This window comes from Blennius ocellaris (genome assembly GCF_963422515.1).
Source record: "Blennius ocellaris genome assembly, chromosome: 6".
Lineage (NCBI taxonomy): Eukaryota > Metazoa > Chordata > Actinopteri > Blenniiformes > Blenniidae > Blennius > Blennius ocellaris.
Genome location: NC_137655.1, coordinates 11,552,910 through 11,577,618, shown reverse-complemented (window position 1 = coordinate 11,577,618; position 24,709 = coordinate 11,552,910). Strand labels below are relative to the sequence as shown.

General features: G+C 39.3%; 1 protein-coding gene across 1 annotated transcript in view; it reads right to left on the bottom strand.

The window, feature by feature from the left end:
* The window catches only part of LOC308131439 (general transcription factor IIF subunit 2-like), a gene marked incomplete at both ends in the record, with an annotated part of 46,468 nt that extends 25,375 nt beyond the window's left edge, over positions 1 to 21,093 (bottom strand). The window contains 4 exons of the mRNA XM_080498167.1: positions 18,788 to 18,932; positions 19,907 to 19,925; positions 20,659 to 20,732; positions 21,028 to 21,093. Of these exons, the coding sequence (XP_080354293.1) occupies positions 18,788 to 18,932; positions 19,907 to 19,925; positions 20,659 to 20,732; positions 21,028 to 21,093 (304 nt within the window). The remainder of the gene's footprint in view (positions 1 to 18,787; positions 18,933 to 19,906; positions 19,926 to 20,658; positions 20,733 to 21,027) is intronic.
* Between the last annotated feature and the right edge of the window lie 3,616 nt (positions 21,094 to 24,709).

Here is a 24,709-nt window from a genome sequence, read left to right as displayed (position 1 = left end):
AGCAGCCTCACCTGTGCCAGCCTCCAGGCAGCCACTTCAAACCCACCACGTCCCACCCAGGACATTTAGTATCTAAAAGTAGGCCAGTATGCGAGTTAAATCCTGCCGTTTTCCCTCAAGGAGAATCTCTTTTTATCTCAATGCCTTGTGATGTGTGTCATCATCAATGTTAATGGCGGTCCCTTCCTAACAGCAGTTAAATTAGCAGACAAATGTGTTTATCCCACCTCTCCTGATGTGTTTGTGTCAATATTCGTCTCCTCTGATGTGGCGCATGAATGATCTCAGCATGTGAAAACCTCAGATTACAAGTTTGGATCAAAATATCCAGGCACATCTTTCTGGATGTAAAGTGACAATAACATTAAATGATTTGGTTTATCCAAATGAAAAGTACGACAAACTGTTTGTTCTGTGACTTCCAGTTTGTTTCATTTCTTCCAGAATTTCTGTTTAAAGCCACCAATACAAACTTTCAAAGTCACTTCTCTGCCGTGATCCTATCTTTACTTTGCTCTAAATTGAATTGGTATGGTGAAATCTTTTTTTTTCTTTCTTTTTTTTTTATAGCTTAAACTGCAACCTGATTCATATTTTTGTCTCTATTTTTCACATGTTTTTATTGCTACTGGAAATTTGGAAAGTGGATTAAAGAAAAACATGGAAAGAAGCCAGTTTCTGTGACACAACATCTTTTGCAAGTAACACACTAGTAACGGATTACTAGAATGAAGCGAATATCCTATGTTAAACGTGGAAGCAGTTCTTGAGATCCTGTCTCTCCTGGCTGACAGTTTTAGCCTGCATGAAGAGTAAAAGCCAATCTCAATTTAAAAAAAGCTGACTGCTACAGCTTTGAACATTGATCATTTATCATAGCAGTTTTATAACTTCTTGTTTTGTGATTTGTATGTAAATCTATTCATTTGGATCCATTTCTTTAAGGTATTATGCTGAGTTCTACATGGCTGCCAATGAACTGGTGGCATCCCTATCTCAAGAAGCATGTGCAACAGAATGTATGCAGTTGAAAATACTAAAGGACTGCCTGACATAGTTGAAGGAAGATAGTGGTGATGTGAGCAGAACTATTTGAATGAAAGGGACTTAAAAGAAATTAATGAGTGACTTATCCAGCCTGACCCACGCAGTCGACGGCTCAGCTAATGTGTCACAGCTACACAACAATATTAGAACTATTTGCACTTTAAGGCAAAAAGTTTGTGCGACAGTCCTTGTTCTGATACACTATGCCAAAGTGAACAACAAAGGACTTATCAAAGTCATTATTTGCATGTATTTTCAGTGATTAGCAGGTTACCACCAACAGGGCTACCGCGAGTACTACTATTAACTAATCAAGTGCCAATTTTTATGAAGTTTGCACGATGTTGTTGAATCTGGGAACATTTGTTGCTACAAATATCTACTGAACTTCCCACTTAAGGTGCTCTAAATATCCCCAAAAAAACAACAGTGACTTGTAACCATTTTCCCTGTTCCTTTATTTCAGATATTTAGATTATTTCAATCCAAATTAATTAACATAGTACCAAATACGCCAAAGTGCATTTTACAGTTGAATTTTACCAAATTATGTTAACCAGTCTATTTTGTGTTAGGAGCTCTATAGACAGCTACACAATGAACGTATTATCAAAATAAATATTCAAAAAATCTGTTACGCCCCTCATCATGATTAAACATGAATCTGTGCAATGCCTCTAAAATCAATACATATTCCAAAGATGCATCGCCTCCAGAACATCTTCAAGAGGCGATGTATGGTGCAGGAGGGCAAAATAAATAATAAATCTGGGCTGCCACATGCCTTAAATCAATAGGTTGATTATTCTGGGTCATGGGAAAAAAAAAAGTCATAGTGGGGTGTAATGGCTGTGTTGGAAGATGGAAAAAGCTGCTCTGGCAATGTGTTGTGTAGTCCATGCCAGAGCACATGCAGGCCAAAGTCAATCCTGGCTTGCTTCCCAACAATGTGAAGCAAGGATGCGTCAAGATCCATTTTGGGAAACTTGTGGGAGTGGAAAACGTTTAAATTCAATTCCTCATAAACATTGAAATGCATTCATGGACATTGTCTTTGAGTGGAGAAAGGCACGGGGACAAGTTACTTTGCTGCATGAAGCCTGTTGCTGCTGCAGAATCCCTGAGCAGACCTGTAAGGTAGAGCAGCAATCAGCCGCCTTTAAATGAACAGCATCTCTTACCTGCAGACCATCTGCTCTTGCTGGTGACGTCATCAAACCGAGGGCACAGCCATCGCCGCCCCCTTCATGACTCGCGTACCTACAACAACGTCTGACATCAAGCAGAGCTGATCCACAGCCCAGTCATGTCAAGCATGAACACCTTCACGAGGAGATACGCTCAGTGCAGGTGGCATATTCACATCAACCCCTCACATTAAAACATGTCTATCAAACGACATGAGACCAAAAGCTGTTCTTAATTGAGGATCATTCCCATGCATTTTTTATGAAGGGAAGGATCCACATCCCATCAAAAGCGAGCAGGAGGCTGAAGGAGGTGGTGAGAGAAACTACAAAAGCTACTACTATCAAGTGTTTTCACCTGTTGCCAGGCAAACTTTTACATCATGTGCTCATGAGCTGCACCCCCCCCGGATCCAAACACAGCCCTCCTTTTGAGGAGGCCTCCGTGTTGGGTTACCACTGAGCCAGAAAATGACTAACATACCTCAGATTTTTATCTTTTAGACTAAGAAAGGGATTCAAGAGTGGGATGAGAGGAGGGGAATAAAAGTATCAAAGAATCAGAGGGGAATTCAGGCCCTCTTTCAATTCCTAAAAAAGAAGCAGCTGCAACTACCAAAAAAAAAAAAAAAGGCATGAGGAACAGGTCAAAAGAGGCAGGAAGCACAACAAAGACAGTTTGGTAAATTGCTCCCATGTAAATATACCCATGGAATATTAAAAACACTAGATCTATTTTGCTCTCAAACACAATAAACATTCATAGCTGCCACCAGGGATATCCACTTGGATAAAGTCAGAAAATGGGGAGGATATTTTATCTGTTGATCTTCAGTATATCTGCTTGGAAAAAAAAAAACCAAACTTGTTTATAGCGATTTGAGAATTCCAACTGTGACTCATTCTTTACAGCAGCTTCTGAATGATCACAGAGTCCACGCTACCATGTGCATTACAACCTATGCTCCAGTCTTTCCAGAGAATTCCTGAGGAAATCATGCAGGTCCCACAACAATTTAATGCAACAGTGACTGTTCGGACCAGCTGAGATAAGTCAGTCCACAGTCAACAACTTTATCGACGTCCCATCCACCACAAACCAGCAGCAGCAGCAGCAATGAAGCAGATCTGAGGCACGCACAAATACTACTGTCCGTCTACGAGAAGATAATTATTGCCATTCTGTCAATGAAATGTCGAGTTTTAATGAGAATAAATCCTCAAAAACATTCAGATTCCACAAGAACAGATGATGGTTTGCTGCTTCCAGCAACAAATATAAGAAATGAACAAAAGGTACAATTTTATATTTCACATATTCATACAATATACTTCAATTCTTTCATATTTAATTTTCCTTTAAAAGTAATATTTAAGTTAAGGGTAGTTTTGCTGACAGCAACAAACCCAAATTCGATTATTCTTTATTTAATTGAACATGAACTAATCTGGTTGGTCATCAAAAATTCTTACCTACTTTTGAATTTAATGTGAGAGGCATCTCAAAAAAAAGCTGGGACAAGCTGATGTTGACCAGTAAGTAGCATCTTCTCTTTTTGCAACAGTCTGAGCTTTCTCTGACGTACAAATACAATTTTACCAAAGTATCAAACTGTCTTATGTGTTGAATATTTTGCATTTGTGAATTGTCCGGAGTGCAGCAGGACAATTCAAAACCTAAACATTTTTCTTATGACTCTTTGCTGTTGTGATTTAGGCAGTTTGTGGTTCAAATATACAAGTTCATCACAAAAAGAGCCTTCGTCTGAATGGGAGCCAAATTGTTTAATGACATGAGCTGCAGACGGTATCATCTTGATAGTATTAGCCCCATGTTGTCACAGACTTCAGAGACTCACCAAAAGTACCTCCAACTAACCCGTCAACTCGGAGAGTGTCAAAACACCCAGCTGTTTATTTGCCACCCCAAATCATGCCTCACGTTTTGGTGCCTTGTTGAAACTTGAAAAACTTGCAAAAAACAAAAAACAAAAAAGAATTTCTGCTTTAAAATTCAACAAATATTTTGGATGAAATCCATCATTATAAATGTTTCCAAACTACTGCATCCTGTTTGTGTTTCTTTTACAAATCATTCCAACTATTTTGGAGACAAATCTGGAAAAAAAAAAAAAAAATCTGAAAAAAGTGCTTCTTCCACAGGAAAGAAAAGCTTCTGAAGAATCATTTATGGGTAAAAATGTATATATTGGTTCTGATAAATTGAGCCTGAGGTCTTTTTCTTTCTCCTCATAAATCACTGGCTGATAATTGTTTCTATGTAAATAGAAGTCATACTACCAGGCTGATGCAGTATTGAGCAAGGAACGGAATAGTATAGAGTGAACCGAGAAATGGGGGCAGGCAGAAACATAGACAACAGTAGCAGTAAAGAGGGCAGATCAGAAATAGAAAGATAGGAAGAGGATCTACAGCAGAGCAGAGGCAGAGAGACCGAACAACGTGGAGGAGGAAATCAGAGCCAACCTGCCCTCCACCTTTCTACTGTGTGTGAAAGTGGTAATCAGCTCACTTTGACACAACATGACATTAGAGGCTGCGGCCAACGAGAGTGTGTGTGTGTGTGTGTGTGTGTGTGTGTGTGTGTGTGTGTGTGTGTGTGTGTGTGTGTGTGTGTGTGTGTGTGTGTGTTTGTTTGTGTGTGTGTGTGCCGAGTGCATATTTTATGTCATGTAGAGAGAATTGAACAATGAAACATATCTTTGAAAAGAGAAATTGTAAAACTCTACTTGAGTGGATCAGAATCTTACCACTTCATTTTGACGATATGACTTGAGACAAACATTTGAGAATTAATACAGTATCAATAACCCCCCCCCCCCACAACACTTAATAGGTCTTTATGGAGGTTTCCCTATTTCACATAGATTAGGATTTGACACAGTTCAGGCAACTGGGACCCTCACTGATTCCATGTGAAAAGTATCATTATAAGTCAAAAAAATTACTATATACATTATAAGTATTAAAAAAGACACACATCCACTCACAGGCTGTGTGTGCTGGCATGGAGACATGAGGCATGATCAAGATGAGCTTCTGAAGTTCAGGTAAAGCATGAGAATGGTGAAGAAAAGCAGTTTAAGTGACTTGTGACTATGGAGCTGGTGCCAGACAGGCTGGTCTGGGTAATTAAGAATCCGCTGTACAACAGGGACTCCTATGCACAACCGTCTCCAGGGTGTACTGAAACTCTTATGGAAAAGTGTAAATGCAGCTCTCTGGGTGAAAGTGATTTGAGGGCAACGTTCAAATCACTGGCAGACTACTGCTCTGCGATTATAGAAAGCAAAATATCAAACTCAAATAAGTACAGAACATTAAACAAACCTTGAAGTTTACAGCATGTAAATATGAACTAAAACTCGTGGTTCTTGGCACAATGAAGGCCTGTAAATGAACAGAAATGCAATTATATTTGCTTTATCATCATACTCCCACCTCTGTGCTTCTGCATTTGCTGCGATAGTTCTGGCTAATTTCACAGGAAAGATGTCAGAATAAATCTTGGTTTCTTGTGATCAAACGTGTGTTGGACAACCTATAAGGAAAACCATATGACAAGTCGGTGGGTCATGTTACACAAATCCCTTGTTTGGTTCCAGTAAGTTTAGTTTCCTTAGAGAATGTCTCGGAATGGCCAATTATATAAGCTACCTTCTGCTTTTCTGCATTTTTATCCATGAAGAATCCATGTACGGGCGTGAATTAGAATTGATACATTTCTGATGGAGAGCATTTTTTTTTTTTTTAAACCATGTTTGGGATTTTGGACTTCCAATGAGAAAGTGAAATGAAAAAAGGAAATATATTACTCTTAAGAAGCAACCCACCCCCCACCCCCCTGACCAAATACATTTTGGACGCCCATTATTTTTGGATGGACACCCAAAACACCAATTTCTGCCTAAAAACCATGCACTGCATACAGTATAGTCAGTCTGAATTTAAAAATGGTTTAAGAAGTTTAAGTTTAAGAAGTTGCTCTATTGCTTAGAACGCTAATTATTCCACTTGTGAAATCAGAAGGAATTCAAGGTGTGTCACCACTCTGAATGTTTTGACACCTTTCACAGAATACAGGCTTTGTTCTGCATGTACAACTGTACTCATTAATTATAACCGGAGCAGAGACACTGTGGACACACCGCACACTTGGAGCCTCTTCAAGTAGCTGCCGATCAAAACCCCAACGACAACCACACAACATGTCATGCAAAGTGAGACTCGAGTAATAATTTAGCGCCGGCCTTCACATAGGTGCACAACATACAGCCTTACATAAAATATGCACTATTCACTGCTGCATTTGAGCACAGCATTCACACTGGGCACCGATTCTGACAACGCAAAGCAGCAGCTCGCTACTGAAATCCACACTAATGGTGGGTGAGCAGCTTCTTTTAGGCGAGTTTTGATACCATTGAGTAAAATCCTCCCACGTATGACAAAAAACATTTTCTTCCTCAGACATCTCACACAAAGGTAATACACACTGTGGATCTGTGTGTAGAGAAACCTCTGTCAAATCAAAGGATGCACAACAATGGCTGGCTATAATTGCATTTATAGAAGCTGTATCTACTGCCAACAAGGTCACGACCGGGCCCAACAACAATGTGACACATTGCCAGAGTGCAGGACCCCAACTCAAGGCAACGGACAATTTTATTTTGCTTCTAAAAACTCACTGGTGCAGGTTAGTCGAGGATGTTAAACTGAGGAATGGGGCTGCTAGAGTACATTGAGAACCTCATTTGAAATGCTGCAATGAAGAAAAGAAGTACACCAAATAAGCTCTGTGACTTTTCAAGCCTTGAAGAAAACTTCTGATATAGAAGCAGGAATGTCAAACATGAAGGTGAATTTACAAGAATGATGCCCCATAATGTCACCACAGTGCAGGGTGAGTCTTTTTCTGCAATCGCTAGTAAATTTTGCCTCATTTACAGCATCCAGAGCCGACCGAGATGCACAGTCTGTCGACTCGGGGGATGGCTTCCATTAGCACGGTGGATTTTGCAGAAAGTACATCAAGGGTCACGAAAGCAACAATACTCCAACATTTTCCATCTGCATCTCTAAAGAAAACATGAGTAAAAGGGGTTACATCCCTCACATTCTCCCACAATGGACATTACAAAAAACCCTTTAGAGTCTTTCAGCCACCTATTGACAGAAGAGCTCGGAGTATCTTCTGGCGGCGGTGCGTCACATCTGTGCCCTCCATTATTACTCCATGTGTCACTTGTGTTGCGTGGGAGCACAACAGGGGTGGGGGCGGGAGGGTGGGTGGGGGTGGTGATGGTGGTGGTGGTGGTGGGGGGGGGGGGGGGGGGGGGGGGGGGGACTTTATTTTCAGAACAAAAACAAGAACACAGAAGACCATTGGGCAACAACAAACAAGCAGCGCTACAAAGAATCACAGGGCCAGCAGTTATTCAGCTCTGCACTTCTGCACGACTACAGGGACAATAAAATGTGCGATCTACATCCTTAAGGAGCCTGCAGGGTGCAGAAAAAAAAACCTTTAATCAAAAAGAAAAAAGAAAAAGGCTCTCTTTTGATCTTGGGAAACAGTAATTTTTTAATGCAAAGAGATGGATGTGTTCCCAGAAAACAACAATAAACCATCTGTTTGTCCTCCTTCAACAGGCATCCATGCTCTCTGGGTACTACCCCGTCTCTTTGTTTTGAACTGCTTTTAAGCTACAATTGATATTTTGGCTTTTTAAATCTATTACATTTGATAAAAGGGTGCTTTTCACTGAAATTCCAGTTTTTGATGGTTACAGATTAGATATAACAAAGAGACCACCTCACCAAGTCTCAACTTTTATTCTGACACATCAGTTTTGAAGATTAAATGTTAACTTGCTGCCTAATATATCCCACCTAATAACACATTTTTCACTTCAGCCGTCAGTGGTCACAATGTTATGGCTCATCTGTGCAATTCACATGATTTGACTTCAAAGCAAAGTTCCTCCTGGGTGAAAACCATATAAGCAGCGTGTCCGAGAAAAGAGAGAAAAAACCCCAAAATGCTCTGATGCTGTTTTGTTATTGTTGCACAATGCACTCTACCACGAGGTGAATTTAGCAGGAAGTCTCTAAATATCAATGAAGTGGACTTAAAAAAAAACAACAAAAAGCATCCACCCCTGTGTGTGATGTAACACAGATCAAGAGCTCCACAAACCACAGAGTCTAAAATAACTATGCAGCTTAATTACCACCTCTCCAAAAACTTTCAGCAGAACTTATTATTACAACCTGTGTGCTTTCCAGCCTTGTTTCATGCAAGGCTTTCTGTGCTTCCCAAATTGTACAGTTTTCCAAGCTGTGAAGTTGCTTTGAGGTCGACTCGTGGGGTTTTCTGCTGAATAAATAAACAACCTGAACGCTAAAACATGTCAGTAAGATCGCGAGTTACGACAAATACCTGTTAGAATTAGTTAACTTTTGCACAATTAACTAAACATTTGTTATATTCTGCTGTTCTTTCTTTCTGTATGAAACAGAAACTTTTCAACCATTACCAAACTACTGCCAGCTTTCCAAATCATTGTTCAAATCTGAAGGGTGCCATTTTCACTCCATTTTGGGGGATGAAACACAAATACAGTTATTTGGACCTGATAAATAAGCAGAATTGTTAACATTTTGCCAAAAGAACAAGTGCATAATACATTTTTTATTTCTGAACAGGAGCACAGTGCAGCGCATGAGAGCGCTGGAAATGGATGTGTTGATTAGAAACGATGAGTTGTTGCGCCCACAATGTGCAGCCAGGGTGAATCTGACCTGAATAAACAAGGAGCGGAACCATCGAGGAGTACAGAGCTCAAGTGAAAGTATACAGATAAACACTACAAATGTGTCAGCATGACTACAAATTAATTCCAACAATGGCTTTGACACTGTAATTTCATTTTTTTTTTCTTGACAGTGCTGTGAGACTGAAAGACAGCAGTGAGAAGTGCAACAGGAGACACGGCAGCTTCAACAAACTGACAGCGACTATGCTCAAGAGGACTGAGCTCTCTGAAAGCTGCCACTCTGAAGCTTCCCATTGAATTAATGCAGGCGGAACACAGCCCCAACTCTCCGAACAAACCACAGCTGTTCCTTGACGTCAGCTATGGAAACAGCCCCACTGTACCACCATTAGAGCACAGCTTCCAACACAGAGACGGGATGGCGGAAAACTGCAGATGATTGCCAACAATTCACCTCGCTGTTGAATGCTTTTGAATGAAGTCCGATGTAGTCGAGCATGGGCTGTTAGAGTCGTCTGACTATGAAATCGCTCTTTTTCAAGAGGTATCCAGTCAAGAGATGCTCTGCTTTAAGCCCTCAGCAATCCATGAACCACACTTTTGGAATGAACCTACAAAGCCATGCCAGCAGCACTCCCATCAAATAAAAACACCTACGACAGTCTGCCCGGGATCCAACCACCAGCCTGCACCGCTCCAAAGGTTTGCAGCATGATGTTACAGCACAAACTGGGCTTTCAAATACCAACACAGCAGGACAGCATCAATTTAGGATTGCTACAAAATGTCTGCCAATTATGTGATCACAGTTACTGCCAACGTCTCTGCTGCTGTTGATTTTCTCAACAACATCCAAGGATATGTTTTTATCAGACACTCAGCCAAAGCAACATGGGGGACAGATTGCGCCATCCCTCCACATTCTACACCTGCGAATCCAACCAACAGTCACTGCTGACAAAGGATGAAGGGACGGGCAGAGCAGAGATCATTCCAATACAGATAGCTTATTAATGGTTTCGCAAAATTAGCTCAAAGAACATTTTAATGTAGTCCTGAAAAATATTGAGATGTAAATTAAAAGACATCCACCAGCTGACAATCCATTCAAGCTGCGGACATACAGTAAAAATATGGATCATATAAATATAGTTTACAAAGTGGCTGTACATATCAACAAACATTGTTTTTATAACTTTGCTGTTTAAATATGAAGCTTTTCTGACCCCTTCACTTGAAATGGTGTTTAAATGAGACAAAGAAAAAAAAAAAGCTGACGTGTGATGTGATGATATGACCACAGTTCACATATGCTGGTGTGGCCTAAGGCTTCTATAAAGAGGTTGTTGTGGCTTTCCTTGCCATCAAGAGAACAGATCTATAGTCTTTATCAGATCAGATAATACAACCAATATATGCCAAGTTTGGCCAAGATGCCATTCATGTGCAAAACAATTGGCCCTGACAAACATTCATTCCTGTTGATTATTTTCTCAGAACATTTCAGCAAAAAAGATTAACAAGTCATGATACATTGTATAATGGCAATAAAACTATTCTGATTCTGAAGTGAGACCTATAATAAGAACTGAGAACTGCAAATCCAACCAGCGGGCGTGTGAGTGCAGTGCAGAATGCTCAGTTGAAGGAAATAATGAGCACTGCGGGGAATTGGTCAAACCACAGTGCTCCTAACTAAACGTGGACAAGGGGCACATGTTCATTTACCTTCCAAATAACTAGGCGGATTTTGGATGCACAGAATCAAACTATTAATATATACAAACCAGTAATTTAATCAGGCTCAATTAGGAGGAGAGTTCCAAGGAGACCATGTGAATCACTAATTACTGGTATGATGAGTCAGGTTTTTTTTGTTTCTCTGTAAGACACAGAGAAGGTGAACGGATGGTATCTGGATGTGTGGAGCCTGGGAAGAAGCCTGAAGGGAGGAGGTGTGATGATGTGGGTGGGGGGGGGGGGGTTACTGGTGACACTGTCGGCAGCTTTACTCAGAATTTAAGCAGCTCACCTCGCACAGCATCCTGCAGAGACACTCTATCCCATCTGGTTTGAGCTTAATGAGATTGTTTGTTTTTTACAAGATAATAAAAGGGAAAACACACCTGCTTCTGCCGTGAGAGTCCTGCAACATTCCGGATCACCTGAACGGAACCCTGATGCGTTGATTTATGACGACCCGGAACTGTGAAGGCTATCACTTTTTTTTTGTTTTTAAACATCAAGTTCGAATACATTCAGAATGAGCATTCAGATCAATTTAACACACCTCGGGGGCCGGAAAAAAAAAAAAGGCAATTACGTTAAACAACACCTCATTGATTTCATTACGTATTAACTTTATAGCCTTAGTAGACATAGATATTATATACATCCTTGGTTTCTTTGTCATATCGGCCTTGCTATCAATAAAACAAACTTAACATAAAAAATTGACACGTCCATAGGGAAACTATCTCAAAGTGCTCTCGTATTGGGGAGAAAATAGAAAACAGAGCAGGAGGAAAGGCCTAGAGTAGAAAATGTAGGAATGAGACAACATGAGGAAGCTCCGACAGCTTGGAAATAGTAGGTTGGCAAGGTAAAACGTAAAGTCAAGCTGAGCGAATTTCTGATATTCGCAGGTGAATGTGCAGGCTTATTGTTGGCGGAGTAAGATCGCCATCTTTTACAAAGTGGAAAAATTGCTTTGACATTTATACGCGACTTTGCCTCCAGGTGAAGAACTGAAAATACCTCGACAAGCTGATTCTCGGCATGTTTTGGTGTCGTGATTCGTCTTCTCAGCTGTGCTTTGCCACAGTTGTCTATTTTTGAAGCCAAACAGGATAATAACTTTAGCTTCATTTAGTGATCAGTCAGTAGAGCAATAGGTCAACATGACAGTGAATCCTGGGAGGCCCGGTGTTGGATCACAAGGCAAACGACATCAAAATGTCTGAAGGACAGATTTCAAGCCGATAATTACAGCTTGACATCAACTTTACACCTTATGCACAAACAGATGTTTGAACCGCGAACAGAAAGTGACGGCTCCATCAGGTTGGAAAAGATGAAGAACCACATGCAGCTGGTTCCGTTCAAATGACTAATTCCAGCAACACAGAAAAAAAGAAAAACGTTATCTAGCTACACAACTCCACTGCCTGACTTTGGCTGTCTCAGATCAAAGCCACGGGGAGTAGAGGTGGTGGAGCTGCAGCACCCCCTATCAGATGGGAGAGGACCTACATCCATTTAATGTATAAATGAGTGTACAACTCAACATTACTTATGGCAATGACCTCGGGCTTCTATATTGACGGCCGTGTATGGCACAGTGCTAGTAGGATGCATTATTAATAACTTTCATTGAGGTCACATGGGGTCAAAAGAGGCCACTTGTCGTTGACCATTTACAATCACCCTTTGAAGATGGATTATTGAATTTCTTTCACAAAGGAAAACAATGCTGTGAATTGGAGGTGATTGTCACGTAAACCTCCTCCTGTTGGGTAAAGTGTTCTTACACTTTTCACATAATTTACTTCTTTTACCCTCTCTCAAACAAACCATCTTATCTCTTAACAAGTCGTCTCATCAGTCCACAATGTGGACATTGTCATTTGACCTTCTGTGTTATCTCTGTTTATTTATAATTATCAATTATACAATGCACTATTGCCTGCATTGTGTGGCATACTTTATTCCCCTCAGGACTGGGCAGTAGCTCGCAGACCAAAGAGTCCATTATGCGTTTGCACATCTCAATAAAGTTGATTTCTTTGCAATTATAGAATGACAACACGAGTAGAGAAAACACCAGTAAGTAGTCCAATTTAAATGACATAAAATTATGCCAAGCAGTATTTTGTAAATCTATTCAGAGCTCACCCAGAATCAGAGAATATTTAGCTTGTACTGCAAGGTTATTTAGTGAGAGTTATCAAATCAAATCCAAACACAAATGCTACCAGTACTATAGGTGAATGGACAGATATCAAAGGGCTTTTATATTTAAGCGGTATGAATAAGTACTTTTACGGTCTCTTTATCCAACTTGAAAAGGTTTTGTTTTATGTAATTAGCAAATTTCCTGAAGGTGCGATATGAGAGGAGACCAGGTGAGCCGTCCATTTCCCAAACATTGATTCTTGTTTGAAATTTTTTTTTTTTTACAATTTTTCAATCATAACATTTTACTCATTTTAATGTAATCAAAGTTCAGTTTCTGTTTTTCAGATAACATCTGTGTTGGGAAAATGTTGCCATATATAGCATCCTTCAAGGTAAAGAATAAGCTCAAGAAAAATAAGTATATCACCAAAAAAGATCTATATTCAATATATTCAACAAGTATACCAAGTTTCATTGTTTCTGAGAGTCGACCTTCAACCTGCACAAGTTTACAAACAATACGAACAGAGGTCATCCTGTTCCAAATCTTTTTTTTTTTTTCCGAGGTTTCAGAGGAATTGAGGTTTGAGAGAAAAGCTCCGCAGAGGAATCTGGAGTCAGACTGTAACAGAGCAGCACACACTACATCTGGCTTTCTGTTCTCCTCTGCACGCCTCTGTGGCAGCTAGGCTTGTTGCCTAGCAACCTCTTAATCAATACCTGGTCCTTTGCCGGAACAAAGAACAACGAGACGGGGAAATAATGAAGGAACATTTAGCTAGCAGCCTTACAGTACAAAAGCCACGTCAGATGGCGTCCATGTACGTATCAATCACGGACGGTCACCAATAGCAACCTCGCGCTATTGTGTGCTCATTGAATAGTTACAAGAGAGGTGGAGGAATGCATTATAGAGCGTCTGAAATGTTTGGATTAAAGGGATTACACACTGCGTGGCAGGCTGAGTTTCGTGTTTTCTCACAAACGGACAAAGGAAGAGCTGCTCTGACCAATTTAAGGACATAGAATAGGAATAAGTATTTGTTCACCAAATTTCTAACTTTATGCACTGGAGTCATGTCACTGCAATAATGTTCATATGGAAAAAAAAAATCCATCTTTTTCCTGATCATTGACATTGAGCAAAAGAGGTTTAGTGCATCACAGAGCAAAAAAATCTCACACCATCACATTTGAAGACAATTGAGAAAAACCATTAAATAAACAGCTGCATGCACAGAGAAAACACGCAAATTCCACAGGTCCAACAGTTTTTGCGAGAGCGCCAACCAATAGGCCACTGTATGCCTTTGTTGAATACTTTAAATGTTTTGATTGCAAATACCATGTTTTTATATATATACATTTATAATTAAAAAAACGACTTACTATTTAGGTTATATTTTTCTTCCAGAGTTTCTGCTCATTTACCATGGATAGGCACTCTTTAAAAAAATGCCTATTAAAGTCGGTAACATTCAATTTGTGTCATTGTCACCACAATATCAATAAAAAATTGATAGATCCCCAAATCATTTACAGGCTGTCTTAATCCAATTATAATTAGATAAATTTCTCACATACAAGCAAATATTAAAAGAAAAAATTTTAACTTGCTATGTCCAAGGTGTCCAAAATCGGCAAAATCGGAGTGGGTGTGAGGGAAAATAAAAAAAAAAAAAATGTGTGAGAGAGAGTGCAAGTGCAGATCAAACCGGTGCGAGTGTGTATGCGCAGGTAGAGGTAAGTTGGAAAGCTGCAGTGTGTGTGTGTGTGTGTGTTTAAGAGAGCGAGACTGTGGGAAAGTGAGTGGGAGACCGGTGTCATACAGTACACCGTCCTGTGGGCGAGTGGGGGCGGAGCTGAGCGGCGGTCAGGTAAATAGAGACTACACACCACCGCATCTCAGGAGGACATCGCGCCGTTTCTTCTTTCCAGAGCACTTTCAAAGTCAAGCCAGCCATCTGAAGCACTACCACCTTTGAAGAAAAATAAAGTAAGAGGTCTTCACGCCTCCTGAGCACTGCAATTCCAAATTCAAATACAAGATTAGAACCCCCAGTGATCCTCGGCGACACCGGTACTACCCACTGCTTTCATAGTTGTACTTCTGTTCGGAGGCCTTTTCATCTTTTCTCATGCTTGTTTTGTTCCTGAAACTTTACAGTGAGGAGTCAGCTATGGGCGGTTTTAACAAAAGGCTACAGTGACTGGGGGGGTAAAAAAAAAAAAAAAAAGAACTGGAAAAAGCCATTATCACATGTAGGAGGTGGTAATGTACATGTAAGTGCGGGGGAATCAAGAGTGCATGAGGGCGGTGATGGACCAAAACTTTGTAAAAGAGAAAGCTTCATTTAATTTTGTTGGACAAGGCCGATATCGCTGTGCTCAACGTCTCGGTACCATCCAGGCGACTGTCTTTATGTGATGGCAGCAGATTCAACTGCTTCTCAACTCACTGACTATCATTAGTCTTTATAAAACGCAGATATACAGTAGCAGCAGAGATAAAATGCTCCTATTAAAGCCAGAAGAAAAATATTATAAGCGGCCTTCAATGGATGAAACACTTGTTATTGATATAATCAAGGCCCCCGAACAGACCTGATTAAAAAGAAATAAATGAAGATGGCAAAATATACCTGGAAGGCATTGAAGGATCTTAAATTTTAACGCCCTATTGAGTGACGACCTCTGTCACTCAATGTCAAGAACATGAATCACCAATTAGTCATATGAGTGATATTTATCAATTTCTCTGTGCCCATTTACCCACTGTCCACAGCAGAGACGCTGCACTTACACCTTGATAGCTTGACTACAGATCCATTGAGGGCAAGTACAGAGCCAAAAAATTGGCGAAAACAAAAAAGCAAAACACACGGATGTCCAGATATAGCAAGGCTTGAAATAAACCATACGTGCAGCTAAATGTAAGAAATAAACGTCGGCATTTTATAAAATTATTTCACAAGTATACAGGAGAATCTAGTATCAAATCCTGATTTTTGAACTCGGGCAACGATTCATTAGTGAATCTTACGTGTCATTATTGCTTCACTTTAATTTTCTTTCCTGTACAGCTATGCAAATTTCCATTAAGCAATTTAAAAGGGTTGATTAATCCTCACTGAATCAAACTGCTGGAAATTTCTTCTTTTTTTTTTTAACTCATAAGGGTGTGTAGGACTTGGAAACTAAAATACAGCACTTGATCAAATGAGTGCTTTTTAAATTGATGTGGTTTAATATGCCCTGCATCTCTAAAAGGATAAAGAAAATGTTGTATTGAACCGCATTTCTCTTGTATTCAAACGTCCCTCTGTGAGAGAGCCGAGCGACGTCTTCCTGTGGGCTCAGGTGCTTAATGAGACAATTATTCAAATGCTCTCCCATTTCTGCCGGGTGTTTTTCCATCATTTAAATCAGGATGCGTGTTACTTTGCGACATGTTCTCTTTTCATCTAGGTAATGATGTTTCTTTTCTCTGAGGCTTCGGTAGAAAAAAAAAAAAAAAAAAGCCAAGGGAGAACTTTTTGTCCACGTAAAAGTGTTTATAAAATACTATAAATCTACGGCAACTTTCATGCCCATCTTCTCTGGTCCGGGTGTCAAGTTAAAATGATCTTTTTGCTGAAGTCGTGTGTTTTTACTGCATCACAGTTCATTTGTACACGATGCCCCCTGGTAAGCTAATCCAGCCACAGGAATTATGAGTTTTACACACGACAGCAGATATTTCATTCCACAAATACAGAGATCCCCAAATGAACCGGAACCCAAATTTTCAATCACAAAGACGACTCGGGCCATATTACACGAAATGTAACCAAACACATTACAGCCCCAATGGTCTTTGGGCATCTGTAAATATTCAGTTTTGTCTCTAATGTGGCCGATTGTAAATAAAATGGCCAATTCCAGCAAATGACAATAAATAACTAACATGATTTCTCTGCAGTACAATCTCACTGTAACACACCACAAAAAAACGGGCCGCGATTTATGAAGAAACCAACAAGGGAACGTTTCAAATGACTAGAGGAGAAATAAATATAACTTGAGACCCCCCCCCCCCATCAAAACATTTTAGAGATAAATGTAACATGAAGATTCTAAATTAATTCAGATTTCAAAATAAGCTCGAGAACAAAATCTTAACTTGAAAGACTGAGCGATTGTGGGGCTGCATGTAAAAACATACTTGACTTTCCAGTGTAAAACCTTCCTGTAGACATCCGTTTTCATTCTTTAGGAGGAATTCATTAACAATATTGAGAATTTATAGCAAGTCCTGCTTTACTTGGATTTCAAAAGACATTTAATTAATGGCTTTTTTTGCACGCTGTGCTCTTCAAGTAGTTTCCATCACTTTGAGTGGTAGATACATTTGATCCCCTCCTGCTATGTTTATCTAGCAAAGAGAGGAGATTCAGACCCGGAGAGGGGTTCTGTCCCTCATCATCCTGGTGTCCTATTTACTACAGATGAATCCGTTGTAGCAGCTTCATTTCTTTCCAATCTGCACAAAACTCACAAGTGCTTCATTTTCACACTTTTCATTCAGAGTGAAGTTTTGGTGTTTAGGAAAAAAGTTTAAAAAAAATGTGTGAATAAACTAATTGGGCCATGTCAAGGGAACACTTAAAAGATGCCTTTTTTGTTTGTAAGCCGGACCCACGAATTACATCCAGCATGACCAGCGTCAGAGAAACCCTCAGAGAGCCAGGAGTTTCATTGTTAGCGAGCAGCGGCACCCGGGGAGCAGCTGAATTGCTCTTGACATTTTGCTGATTTGAGAAACCCGCCCCCCTGCTATTTATTTGCCATCTGACTAAATTAAAGTTGTCGCTGAATTGGGGAAACAGCTTAGTCTTTCATTTTGTACCAATGCAGTGTAACCTTTTCGTCTCCATCTGGGGTTTTTTTGGAATATTTTTCTATTCATCTCATTTGTTTCATATCAATGTGACAATTGAGTCCAATTTAATTTCATTTGCTTCATTATGTCAACTGATTACAGTGATCAAACAGTGGATATCCCATTAAAAGTATCACCTAAATCCATCGTATTTTCCAGATGACACTTGCAGAAACCCAAAGATACACTCGTAGCTATTTTTAAGCCCTCGGTCTGATGCAAATCCCTCTGGCTGAAAAAGCAGGATGACACATCGCGCCTGGCACTGATCATCCACAAATCAGAAGCCACCGGGTGTATTCTCATGAATTTTACAGTGCAACCAATGTGGAATATATCAATAGCAGATTTTGTTTCACCGGTAAACATGAGAAACCTGAAAGACTAAAAACACTTGAATCGGTAATGTCCTACATTCCCTGGAGTGAATCGACAGTGAGCTTGAAGAAAACACTGCTGTCAAAAAAAAGAAACTGATTTGTCAGAAGTCATCTTAATCAATACAATGAATTTAGTGGCATCAAAATATTCCTTTGAATCGATTTAAACGGTCTGACAAACAGCTAAGTGAGAAAAATCAAGGTAAACTGTGAAAAGTCAAACTTGGAAAGTTATTTACAGATTTAAACTGAATTTCTCTTCATTCTGGGATTTTGTGTTCTGCCGGCTTATTGTGCGTTCTCTTTTTGTTTGCGTGGATCTTCAAAAACGGAGCTTCAGTGTTTGTCTTCACAGCCTGACGGGACGAGCTGTCTTGAGATTTGGACTTTTTGTCAAGCAACAATACCAAATAGTCACGCTTGTCAGATCCAATTTCGGCTCGAACCCACCAGGCCACGTACTGAACGTGTGCCTCAGGTGACTTTATCCAGCACAGAAACACACACAAAAAAACAAAACAATCTGAGACAAGGACAGAGCTGGAAACTGACCTGCGTTGCTCTGGCTGAAGACAGCCAGCGTCTGCCCACCCACTGCGTGCATAGTGAGGGCATGGTCCTTTGGGACCCGCAGCGATGCGTCACTCTCCTCCACGCCACCCAAGGCTGTCAGCTCTTCACTCAGGCTGAAACACACCTGAGAAAACGCAGCTGAGTCACCACGCTGCAGACTAATCGCACCGCGAACCTGCCCTTTGATCAATCAGGTATGGGCAAAGGCAAAAAAGAAACTTCATCGATTTGTATGGGGAGAGTGGGTCCGTGCAGTGATGAGGAGCAACAATAGAGCAACAATAGAGAGTAAAGAGAAACAATAAAAGAAGAATGGAAGCTGTGATGCAACGGCGCGAGCCAAAAGAATGACAGCAGCAGGAAGGTTTGAAAACCTACTGTTGGCCAGAGAGTGACAACTTCAAATATTTTCACAAGTGAACCAAACTTGTGCATTTAAATTGTTTGAAATGTACAAATCTTGTTGGACTGCACATGAGTAGGAGAGTGAAAGTCACTTTATTAACTCGAAAATAATTCACTTAATGGCAGGTTCTCCTTGACGCCAGAATAACTCAAGAATTTTAAAGTAAACATTTCGGATGTTGTGAAAAATAGATAGATGCCACACCTGTTATATTCATTTACTACGTTCAGATTCTCATTCTAACTTATCCTCATTATATAAATTATATATTTATACCGAATGTGTCCTTTAATAAAATAAATATCACTTCTGAACAGTACTCATGTCTTGTAATTGAAAAAAAGGAAGCATAACACTCCCCTGTGAGAGCCTCCCACCCTCTGAAAGTCATTTTTAATAAATAATTCATAAAACTTAAACAAAGAGGCCTACAACTGGGTCTTTGGTACATTCCCACACTGACAGTTTTCATGGTTAGAAAGTGTAATTTTAGTTGCTGTTCATTAACATTTGATCTTTAATAAGATGTTCCAATACTAGAAATCACCTACTCTGACCAACAATACCATGAAAGATTAGGGTTTATGCCAAACAAAGACACAAAAAAGAGGGATTGAAGATTGATTAAGTCATATTCCAACAAGACGTGCTGTAGAGTTGTGTTTAGCAGTGATAAATTGACGGTATCTCACCTCCGTTTTCCCTTGCTTCCTGTCAGGAGAGGGAGGAAAACAGAAATAATGTCATTGATAAGGATATGAGCTACACTTAATGATTAAATTCATAAATTATGAATCTTCCAGAAGATGATGACAATCTTCCCACTGAAGCCAAATGTCTTTTTCTCTGCTTTTGAGAATGAGAACAGAGAAAAGCAACAATAAGACTAACGCTGAACAATTTAACCGTTTATAAGGTGAAATACGTCAAAACACTTTGACAACCAGGTGTTGTTGGAGGATATTTCTTTTTAGAGTCAGTAATAAGTTCCATAAAGAGGATTACACTATGAAATATTTAAAAGACCATCTTTTTATTGGGCTTCAGTCACCCTAAAAGAGATTATTGATTATATCTATTAATTTTTCTAAGTACTATTGCCCAATGTGTGAATTGTAGACACATCAAATAGGACTTACTATACTTTATGGTAGTCATAATAGAAATTGAATACCTCTCACAATAATTATTAGAGCTAGTTTTTTTTTATATTGTAATATTTTTCCTAACGTAATTTAGTTCAAAAGATGAGACATAGAGATATCTAATTGTGGCCACTTGCCTGACAAAGTGTTATCGTAAAATGTACTCATCCAAGCCAATCCAAAAATAGCTGCTGATCATTTACAAATACACTGAATAATCACTTTATCTTAGCAACTGCTGAGAAAGTAATGGAAATGCTTATCAAAGCATTAAGATAACCGAGAATAAAGGAACATACTTTCCAATGGTGAGCTTTCCAACTTCTCCCTTTTCTGCTGCTTTGTCCCACTGCTGGGATAAATACTTGGGAACCTGGAGAAAAACCATCAGAGGATAAATCAACTTATCAGGAGAGAAACAACACAACATTCTTTCTCTCTTCGATGCCATGTGGAGACACGTACTGCATGACAAAGTGTGTGTGTGTGTGTGTGTGTGTGTGTGTGTGTGTGTGTGTGTGTGTGTGTGTGTGTGTGTGTGTGTGTGTGTGTGTGTGTGTGTGTGTGTGTGTGTGTGTGTTTTTAATAAGGTAACTTGTTCACAGTCAAATAAAAGCGTCAGATAAATGTGGATTATTTAGAACATTGACGCAAAAACACGCACAAACCTTCACCAGCCACACGCCTTGGCTTTGTTTAACTCCAGTCAGGTTGACCTCGTGTTTGACAGACATTGTTTACAAACTTTGCAAAAATGCAAAACAAAACAGGTGCGTTGATTAAGAATATGGCTTCCTTGCCGCACCTTTCACAATAAACCGGAAGTACAAATACTTGAACTGACTGTGGCAACATTTTATATATGTATATATACGTCAATGAGAAAAAAAAAACAAAAGCAAAAAAAGTCTTAGAAAAAGTGCTGATGTTCACAGACGTGAGCAAGACTATAGATCATATATAGTTCAGAAACTAATAGTTACTGAACTATATAACTGTAGAATTATCACTCCAAAAAGGTTTACCACATTTCACCCTTTTTTTTAATAATTATTTTTGTCACATTAAATGTAATTAAGGACAATACGGTGGTGCAGTGGTTAACTATCTCACCTCACAGTGAGAATCCCATCGGATAAATTACCAGCCAGGCCTTTCTTCTTCTGTGTGGTGGCATTGGCTCCTTCATAGGATAGAGCCGTACAAAAGATGGATGAATGTAATTAAAACAACTGTTTCTGTGATTAGCCTGCAGCTACTATTTTTACTTAGTGGGGGGGGGGGGGGGGGGGGGGGGAAACAAGACATTCATATACAATTATATAAAGTAAGTGGCAGATAGACTAGTGGAACATTAACAGTAATATATGCACATGAATCAGGTAATTGGTCGATGTTATTTCAGTGTTAATGAAACTGACTCATAACCTATCATATCTGTGGTGACACCAGTTGGTGGCAGTGACCTTTTAGGTGTTACGTGTTTAACTCCTGTTCTTGCAAACCTCAGGATGTATTGTATTGTTAATATTAACATCCGGATTTGAAGCACACAACCGCTCGCTTCATGCACTGCTGTTTTGAAGACCCTCATTCAGGGAGTGAATGAAAGCATCGAGAAAGAGAAAATAAAATAAAAGGGAACGGTAAGTCAAACTCGTGACCTGTCCAGGGAGTACCCTGCTATTTCATATGGCATTGCCTGGAGGCTGAGAAACTCTCAGCCTCAGTCAACATTACTTTGCATGAGGTGGGAATAGGTGATGGATGTGTGAATGAATTGATGACAAGCTGAGGAGAAATGTCACTGGTATGAGCAATTTTGTGAACTACAGGCTGCCAATTGAAATTTCATGACACTTCACCAGTAAGACAATTCTCATCCTGGCACTTTTTTTTTTCCAGAGGAATGACACAAAAGTATGCTCGATGGGATCCTCATCACAATATGGAAACTGTGCTGTTTCGTGTGTTTATTCAGTCTGAGAGAGAGCAAATGAATGAAAGGTTAAAACAATCTTAATCTTTGCACATCTGGAGTTAATCCAGCCAAGATGGGCTAAATAAATTATGTAATAATGTTCATAAATCCAGTCTATTGCACCATAATTCAAGATTTAAAAAGGAGGGGGGCTGAAGACTGAAATTGCCAGTGGACCTCAGCAAATCCTTACCCTGTAAAGCCAAGACCTATGAATCACCGCTTTGCACCAAGAAATGGAAATTTAGTCTGATTCCACAGCTACTCAAGTCCAGGGTCAGACACTTCAATGAATGCATTTCATGCTGCTGATGGCTTTCAAGATATCCTGTCGCTCACAAGTCCCCTCCATCACAGGCATTCATTCCATCAAACCATTTCTTTAAGACGCAAAACTGTCTGCAGCTTCTCTAATCAAGACAATGCCACTAATGGCCTTTTCTTATAGTTCTGCTTCCATTTTCAAATTAGCTTGAATTCTTTTATGCTATTTACTGATTGAATGGCATTATTGGCATGTGTACTTTAAGTTGTAGTTTGTTATACCAGTTAAATATCATCGAAATGTATAAAAAAAGAAAAAAAGAAATCAAAGAAAAGTAAATTGCAGCATGGTTGTCATTAGACAAGAGTGCTTACTTACAAATCAATGCATTTGGACCAAGGTAGCAAAAAATACATTTGCATTTAAGATTTAGTGAACTGTAAAATGAAACTGACTGTCAAGACTAACAAATTGAAGAAAACACACACATACACACATTAGTTGTCACAAGGCTCTCTCATTGATATAATTTATCTCTATAGCCACTCATCCTGACCTGAACCTGAAAATATTTGAATGCAAGTAAAGCAGTGAGGGATTTAGAAAATGTCGCTGGATTTGGCTTTAAGTTCTGAAGTAGAGTTTTTTTTTTACATGAGTATATGAAAATAAGAATCTGTGACTTGTTTTAAACTGCGTGGATGATGATTTCAGAGTTACAGTGAATGCATCATAGCAGATAACATTTATTGACACTGAAGTCCTGTCAGTTGTTTGTTCATTAAGAAAATAATGATGACGCTTTGGGATCGAAACTGTGAGACAAGCTGAATCCTGACCTGCGTTTTAGAAGTGAGATTGAAAATATCTTCTTGTGTATTGTATTTTTTCAAAAGAAGGATCTCAATCACTCATGATCAAGTCGTGTATTCATGATAACTACCACCACACGTTCAATTTATCCTTAAACAAAAGTCAGCATACATCAGTAAAGTAAAAAAAACAAAAAAAACAACAACAACAAATTTTTTCTCTTTACATCCAAGAACTGGAACTTTCTTACTTTCATTTAAGTATAGAAGTTAGTACTTTTTAACACAAGGATCTATACCAATACTTAAGTGAAGAATGTGAGTACCTTTCACACTTCCTCTTGCATATTCAAGTGTTTTTAATTTTAATGGCAGCATTCCACAATATTTACAGAGCAAGAGGCTTGTTTTACGGAACGGCTCATTGGTATGATTGTTGATCAAATGTAATTGACCATGACAGATCTGGTGCTTGACAGAAATGTGATTTGAAGCAGTGGACAGTTTCGCACAGCTTCCTGCTCAGCCGGAGGTCATACAGTTTAAATGAAGCCAGTGAAAATGTCCCTCCAGCCCCTGATGAGTCATGTGAAGTGATGGGATACAAATTCACACATTCTGGATTCAACCGGTCATGATCGTCCAACATTTGACTTGAATTGAGTTGTGATTGATTTACAATTCAGTTCTTAAACCTGTCAATTATGTCAAACAGATATAAAACATTAATCCCGTTACAGAAAGGCTTTGCGGTGTTGTTGCTGTTGTTTATCAGTTTGAGGTAATTTTTTTAAAGAATTTTTACATCATCCTGTTAAAACTGAAGTTATGGCTGTTATGGATCATGTTCCCAGGTAAGCCAGCACTAATTATTCCGCTAAATTAATTATGTATGTAGACTATGACCCAAATATAGTTATTAACAGTAGTGATTGGAGTGCAACTTATAATTAATCCAAACTGCATGGTTTCAGCTCAAGTAACCAGAACACACAAAGACGGTGTGGAAATATTAATTAAACTCAGGAAATATATCTAGGGATGTTAACGTCTTGCCATTGCTTGGCGTCAAGTTCATTTTCTTTCGGAACATCTTTCAATATGAACATTTAAAATCAAATGTACACTTCATAAAAACTAGTGGACGCAATAGGCAGACACTCAGAAGGTTTATTTTTCAAAGTGTTATAAAAAAAACTTCATTATATTCTCTTGTGTTGGACAGAGCTCAGTTTGTGCTTATTTGTATGTAGTGCCATCTTGTGGACAATTAGGGATACTGGAAATGGGGC